General features: G+C 54.4%; 1 protein-coding gene across 1 annotated transcript in view; it reads left to right on the forward strand.

Moving 5' to 3' along the window:
* OLFML2A (olfactomedin like 2A) overlaps positions 1 to 7,072 on the forward strand; it is a 32,984-nt gene extending 25,912 nt beyond the window's left edge. The window contains exons 7-8 of the mRNA XM_038375139.1: positions 178 to 363; positions 2,634 to 7,072. Coding sequence (XP_038231067.1) covers positions 178 to 363; positions 2,634 to 3,235 — 788 coding nt within the window. The 3' untranslated portion in view covers positions 3,236 to 7,072. The remainder of the gene's footprint in view (positions 1 to 177; positions 364 to 2,633) is intronic.
* The last annotated feature ends 657 nt before the right edge of the window (positions 7,073 to 7,729 follow it).

Genomic DNA, 7,729 nt, shown 5'->3' on the forward strand with positions numbered 1-7,729 from the left:
TGTCTGGGCCTTTGAAACAAGCCGGCAGGCAGGATAAAGGTGGGGGAGCCTCTCCCAGGGTGGGGAAAGGCCTCCTTGGGGGGTGGGCCTGACTGGCTGCTCTGGGCGCGGGCTGGGGGAGCAGGGCACGGCCTGCTCCCGCGGAGACCAGCAGTTAGCGCCTCTTGCTCTCGGCAGTGAAAGAAGTGCAGTGTGAGGGCACCATCAAGTCTGTGGAGCCCCCCGTGGAACACCACAGCTACGGGCGTAACGAGGGGGCGTGGATGAAGGACCCCACGGCCAGAGACGACAGGATCTACGTCACCAATTACTACTATGGCAACAACCTGGTGGAGTTCAGGAGCCTCGACAATTTTAAGCAAGGTGAGGCCTCTAGGGACGCCTGCCGTGGGTGGGGGCTCCCCCACACTCCACCCCAGAGTCACAGGGAATGACGTACCCACTTAGCCTGGCCTCCCCAATTTTTCAGCAAGTTAGGGGTTGGTTTGTTTTGTGGGAGTGGGGGATATTCTCTAGAGGTAGACTGGGATTACGGGATTCACACTGTGCTGCTTGGTTCTTAGAGCCTGGCAGTCACTCCAGTTTTATTCTGGTAGCGCCCAGAGGCCCCGGCCGAGTTCAGGGCCCCGCTGCATTAGCTGCTGCAAAAACCGGAGTGAGAGGCCGACCCTGCTCCAAAGAGCTCACAGCCTCACAGACAAGGGAGTGAGGGTGGGCAGAGCTATGGAGTGGGGAAGGGACTTGCACGAGGTCATCCAGCAGGCCAGGGGCAGGGCTGGGTCTAGAGCTCCTGGCTCCCAGACCTGTGCCCCAGCCACTAGACACAGCTGCTCAACAGGTCACATGGTGCTGTTTCTGTCTCCTGATTGGATGAGTATCACTACTAATGGCATGAGACTGGTGGCTAGTGACTTTGCATGTGGAGTCCCCTGAAAGCCCCCATGCGAGGGCAGCTGCAGGGAGCATACACAATGGCGCAAGGCTGGGTTGCAGTGAATTCATGTAGCACCTCTAATGACCATCAGAGAATGGCTGACACTCTTCCCTCGCCCCCTGCTCGGGAGGGGCAGGAGTTCGCTGAGAAAGTCGGGGATGGACTGGGAGCCAGGCATTGCTGGGCAGAGGGGAGCTATCCTCACTTACCCTGGCTGTTCCCAAACTGCAAATGGTCTGTGGTCGGGCTCAGCAATAAGACTCATGCAGCAGAGAGCGCATCTGGAAACATTAATTGTGCCCAGTGTATCGGATTCCTCTTCCCACTGATGGCGTCTGGATTGCTGCCACTCGACAGACCCCGCGTCCCCAGAGCTGCGTTTGCATGTCAAGGCAGACTCCAAAATGTTTTTCCCATACAGCAGATAAAACCAGCTTAGAGAAGCTGAGCAGGGTGACTAGCACAACCGCGCCATTAGCAGCACAGGAAGGTCAGAGCTGCCGGGAGCCGTGCACACGGTCTACATGTTGAAACAAGATAAAAGAGAGACTGGTGCTTTCAAAAGTTCAGGGGCTTGGACAGCGCCTGTGAGACTGGAGCAGCGCCTGGGTGATCAGGCAGGTCCTGGCACCTGCACGTCGGGTTACACAAGTTCACTTGGCTGGGGAGAACGTCCCAGGAATGAGGCCTGGGTGCTGATTTCCCCGGGCTGGAACGTGAGGAGCAGCTCCCATCCCATTGCAGGGCTGCAGTAGGAGCTGTACAAATGGGACTCAGTCTGAGCCCCACATCTGCCCCAAACTGAACCCAGAGCCTCCATCAGCCCAGGTCAACTCAGGGAGAGACTCAGGGTTGTGGCTCTTTGCTTACCTTGTGACCCCTCAGGAAACCCCAGCCTTCCCTCCCTGTTATCCATCCCCCACCTATCCTGGGGCTTCTCTGAGCCCAGCCTCCAGACCTGTCCATGTTCATCCAGCACAGATGTGGCCCAGGATGAGAAACACCAACAGACCCAGACTCTTTTCCGACCCTGCCCAGGGCCAGAGTCAGTAGCCAGAGGGAATCTCTCCTATTAGGACCATGGGAATCACCATCCTGGGTCAGAGCAGGGGCCACCTGGGCCATCTGCCCAGAAGGTATCTCCTTAGCACCAGGCAGCAAGTGATGAGTCTGCCTGTAGCAGGACTTACTGCCCGTATCAATGCTGCACGGCTCACAACCCTGAATACGAGGTTCTTCCGGCTTGAACAGAAGCTGGTTTATTCCCTTCCCAGGGTTAGTGCCTATTAGGCAGGCTGGAACTTGTGCTGGAACTTTGCCGGCGGGTTTATGGGCTTTGGTTTACAGAATACTCTGTCCGAGTCTGGAACTGCCTCAGTGAAAGTAGTTGCTCTTCCTAGAATCCTCTTCTAGTCTCCCTCTGCTCAGCAGCAATAGCTAGTCATGTCCTCAGCCCCAGCTTCCATTTCTGCCTCCTGGCTCTGCCCAGGCAGGGCTGGTGCTCACAGAAGCATGTAGACACGTGAGTGCAGCTTGGCACCTCAGGCCCCTCTGGTAGGAGCAGTCAGTTGGCAGTGCAGAAAATGAGTGTGCAGAAGGGGGATGTGGGGGAGGGAACGTGGCCAGTGGGAAGTAAGGATCCATTCCTGGCTCAGGTGCCTAGTCTTTGTTCCTTAAAGAACTTTCACTTTCACCACAGGTCGTTGGAGCAACCTGTACAAGCTCCCTTACAACTGGATTGGGACCGGCCATGTGGTCTACCAGGGAGCGTTTTACTACAACCGCGCCTTCACCAAGAACATCATCAAGTACGACCTAAAGCAGCGCTTCGTGGCTGCCTGGGCCCTGCTGCCCAACGTGATGTATGAGGACACCACGCCCTGGAAGTGGAGAGGCCACTCAGACATCGACTTTGCAGTCGACGAGAGCGGGTTGTGGGTCATTTACCCTGCAGTGGACTATGACTACTCCCAGCTGGAGGTGATCGTCCTGAGCAAGCTGGACCCCAGTGACCTCTCCGTGAAGAGGGAGACCACCTGGAAGACAGGCCTCAAGCGCAACTCCTATGGGAACTGCTTCATCGTCTGTGGCATCCTGTATGCCGTAGATGTGTACAGCCAGAAGGATGGGCAGATCTCCTATGCTTATGACACCCACACGGACACTGAGGCCAACCTCAAGCTGCCCTTCCTCAACAAGTACTCCTTCACCACACAGATTGACTACAACCCCAAGGAGAAGGTCCTCTATGCCTGGGACAACGGCCACCAGGTGACCTACAGACTGCACTTTGTGGTCTGAGCAGCGGGCCCTGTGTCTTGGCGTAGGTTGGTCGTACAACATCAAGCACTTTTAGCTGTGTGTCCAGGGGCAAGGTGCCTCCGTGTGCCTTACACCACTTCTGCACTTGGGCTGCAAACAAATCCACACACTCGCACACCCACTGCCACGGACCTCTAACTGCCTTTGTGAGTCAGTCATTGCTGGAAAACAGGCTAACTGGCCTGGTGCAGCCAGGCCTTGGCCAGGATCAGTGTCTTGCAGGAGAAGACCTCTGTGCTGCCCCTCACCCAATCCAAAGAGCTCTCTAGGGTGACCAGATGTCCTGATTTTATAGGGACAGTCCCGATTTTCGGGCCTTTTTCTTATATGGGTACCTATTACCCCCAACATTCTGTCCTGATTTTTCATACTTGCTGTCTGGTCATCCTATCTCCAACCAGCCAAATCCCATTCCCCTCCCAAGATCAGCTTTAGCCATTCTCCCTGGATCCTCCAGAGCCAGGTGGTAGCTGGGGGAAGCTGCAAATGGGATCTCTCCCTAGGTTTCTAACACCAGCCATTTGCTCAGCATCTTGGGCTCAGCTTTCCACCCATTTTGTCTAAGTCCAGTGCTAAAGTATTGTGCATGCAGATTTTATATGGTGGGTGGAGGTAACAGGGACGTCGTTTCTCTACGTTCCAGCCCTAGCTTGGAGGCATGGGGAAGAATTTCCCGTACACCATCCACCAGAAGCACAGCCATTGGTGGTATTAATTCACTCAGTCCCCACAAAGCATTGGACCCATTCTCCTCGATCACCAACCGATGGCTTTAAGCCCTTTTCATTCAATGGTCAGTGTGTTTCAGCCTCCTAGATTCATTCCTGAAAGCCATCTTGACATTTGCTGAAATGGCTTGTCTCATGTAACCAAACCTAGATGGCCAGGGGATCTCTTTCTGTAAGTCCTGGTGCTGACACCAGGGACTAGGAACTTTGCTGGCAACTGGGTGCCCATGAATTTCCAGGCTGGTCCACATAAGGCAAGGTCTTATTTAAAGTATCAGCCATCCGGCCGCTGATCTGTACTCTGCGTTGTCTCCTGTAAATAGCGACCCCCCATGTATTCCTGTACAAAGCTGTAGCTTGTGGTGGCAAGTGCCAGGTTTTTGAGTGTTGTTGCTCCCTTCTCTACATCTGTCCACTGCCCAAGCCAGTGTGGGGTGAGCAGAGCTCTCACTGTATGTAAATGTGGAAGGGACTGAGCTATTTCTGAGCACCCAGCTGGGGGGGGGTTTCCTCTGGCTCTGCACTGCAGCTGTCACCCCAGGGGTTTGAACATCTTGGGTTGCTAGCAGGAATTAGGATCCTTTTCCTTTATTCCCCTTTCTGCTGCCAGTCACTTTGTCACATTCACAGGGTGACTAGCACTTGCTACAGCCCACCAAGCAGAATGCAGACACTGGGTCTCAAAGTGACTTGGTGACACGGGCATCATGCCCCAGGCCCAGAGAACTTGCCATGGAGCTCGCATGGTGCCCACTCTGCCCAGAGCCTTTCTGCTATGTTCAAGATTTTTCATGTGCATAAAATTTGCAACATCAGCATTCTTTGTAGCAGGACATCCCCTGCGGTCCCACTGTTTCCCTTCCCCTTTTAGGTTCTAAGTCTTGGTTACCTTCCCTCAATCCTGTCTGAGAATGGCTAGATACATGATCTACTCCAGAGCCCACCAACAGCTGGTGGTCAGCCCCTGGTGACACGGCTGCTTGCAGTAGAGACCCAAAGGGGAATGAAAGACACAGCAGACAACTAGATGAATTCAGCTACAGAAGCAGAAGAATCTCTCAAAGCTAGAGACTAGCTCAAACCAGCTGTCGCAGCACTTCACCCAGCGAGCAGACTGGCAGCGCCCACAATCATTTTAACTTCCTGGCAGTATTCCCTCCTCAGAACTCACTGTCACCGGCCCAGGGCAGAACACTTTGCTAACGGTGTGTAAGAGCTGGCTTTGCCAAACTGGCCTTTCGTGGGTATTGCATACAGCACTGCTCCCTGCCCCTCTGCCAGAGCCCACACCGAGTGCCCCTGCCCAGCACCACCATGCACTCCCCAGGGACAGTGGTCGAGAGAATATTTTATGTCTGTATATCTGCCTTGTAACATAACTCAGCAAGGAAGAGGGAGCAGCACCACATGCCCAGCCAGTTCCCCATGGCCCCGGCAAGCGCTGTGTGCTTTGGGCTGTCTGTGCAATCCCCCATGGCTGGCTGTCCATGGGATAAGCTTGGTGCCGATGTGGCCTTCCCCACAACAAAGTGCACTAAGCAGACATTGCTACTGTGTTCGACAGCAATTTGCAGGCACGAGAGGCTGGTCCACTCTGTGCCATAAGCCCAGGGGGCCAGCACAGCCCGGGCCCCAGGACGGTCAGGTATTTCCCACATCCAGACCCAGGCTCACCAGCAGGGTCCAGACAGACATTCAAATTCTGAGTCGGTGCTACATTTTTTTTCTAGCTCAGGGGAAGGTTATCAAGCCAAAGCTGGCTGAGGCAAGAAGGGCAGACATTGGCGCTGACTCACAGCTCCTAAAGAACTATTAGCCTGTGACACAGATGGCTTTGATCTTGCCTGCGGCTGGCCTGTTACTAACACAGAGGTTTGCACAGAAACGCCTTTCCCGAGGGGAAGGTTCACTGCGCTTCCCATCATGGAACACGGGCTGTTTTCCTTTTCTAGCCATTGCAAAGAGCGGAGTGTGATTTGTAATCTCTCTGCTCTCCCTGGCACAGCCTGAGTTCACAGCCTGTGCCTGATACTCCAGCTGAGGGGAGTGGGAGCGTCACCAGGCACTCGGACAATCTCTGAGGGTTTTGCCTGAGCCCTGCTAAACTTTCCCCTATTATGGGCGTCCCCAGAACATCTGGGTGGGGGAGATGCTGCCAGGTCTCCTCGTCCCACTGCTGGAGTCAGTCAGCAGCAAAGCCTCGGGCAGCTCTTGTCAGCCACAAGCTTCCCCCTGATGTCCCTGAGCAGCTCGGCCCCCGGGAAGGTGGAGGCTGGGGAGAGCAGTTCTTGCCTCACACACTGCAGTGCTGGGGAACCCGTGAGGAGGAAGAGGGGTGTCGGGGGTGCTGGTTGCATGGGGAGGCTGCTCAGGGCTGTGATCACATCTAAGCTCTCCTGTGCTGAGCACTAGAGGCAGGTGACCTCCACCATTCCGGGGTGTGCAGCACCCCTTCCAATACCCCCTTGCACCTCTCAATGGGAAGAGTTTTTCCAGCAGCTCTTCCAGCCAGGGCTGTTCCTGGAGTCCCACAGCAACCCCATTGGGACCACTGTCAAAATGCATTTCCTTTAATGTCATAGCTACCCTGGCGTACAAGTGCCTTAATATGCCACTTACAGGTGCTGCTGCACCACAAATCAGCCTTACTCTAATGCCCCAAGGGCAGGGGTTTGAGAGAGCTCTGGCAAGAGGGGTTTACTTGGGTTACTTAGTCCCGGCATAAGCAGCAACCATCAACTGCTAGTTTAGAAGATGTGATCAAGCCATCTCTGCTTTCTGCAGCTCCTTAGCTTACCACTAACGTGCTCTCAGGGCAGCAACCCAGAACCCTCTCACCTGGCAAATGAAGGCTCTTCATTGCTGGCAGTGCTGGGTGTGAACTCCGCTTAGATTAATGATGCCTGGAAAAGGAACAAGGCTCCAAATGGCAAGCCGTGTATGTTGTCCAGATGGCGTTTGCTGCGTTCACGGGCTCCCGGCCATTGAGGGAGGGGGTCTGTGGCTAGAACCAGGGAGTGCTTGGCTTGATTTCCAGTCATTCTTAGAAGTGAACCATAATAAAAAATAACAGGATGAAAAAAACCAATTTCTGTCTGTCATTTCACCAGGAGCACTGGTCTGGGGACCCACCACACTACTGGCATGTCCTGGTCAGTGCTGGCCTGGCCTTGCCTTTCCAAAGACAAGCTCTGCAGCTGAACAATGGGAGTCATTCATCTGTCTTTGGGCTTCTAATTAGCTCATACGCCTTGTGCTCATTCCTAGACTGGGCTATCAGCCCTTGGTGTGAATCTCCAGATCCTGCTGCCAGGACACAAGGTCTTTACAGGGCATTCCTGTATGTCCCACCCAATCTTCCTGATTCATTCCCCATTTGGTGGGGAGGGGGTCACTGTGCAGCCACAGCCCAGTCACTATGGTTAACGGGAAACTTGACCCTAATAAATCAGGGAACGCTCCAGCTGCAGGTGAGCAGCAAGCGCCTTGCCATATTGTTTTCTGACGGAGAGAGCTTGCAATGCCTGCTCCCGGCCTGTCCGTAATAGGTGGCTGTGAATGCAGGCTGTTCTGTCAATGGAAGAACAGAGGGACTACAGAGCCATCCATGTGCTGCAGGCTGTATTATGAACAGCACAATGCTTGAGCCCAGGGCAAGGGTAATGGTTTGGCTGAGCATCTCGTGGAGACACACAGTAAAGGCTTGTGGTGTGAACGCATGAGAACTGGATCCCAAGGACATATT

The sequence above is a fragment of the Dermochelys coriacea genome, chromosome 16 (assembly GCF_009764565.3).
Source record: "Dermochelys coriacea isolate rDerCor1 chromosome 16, rDerCor1.pri.v4, whole genome shotgun sequence".
Lineage (NCBI taxonomy): Eukaryota > Metazoa > Chordata > Testudines > Dermochelyidae > Dermochelys > Dermochelys coriacea.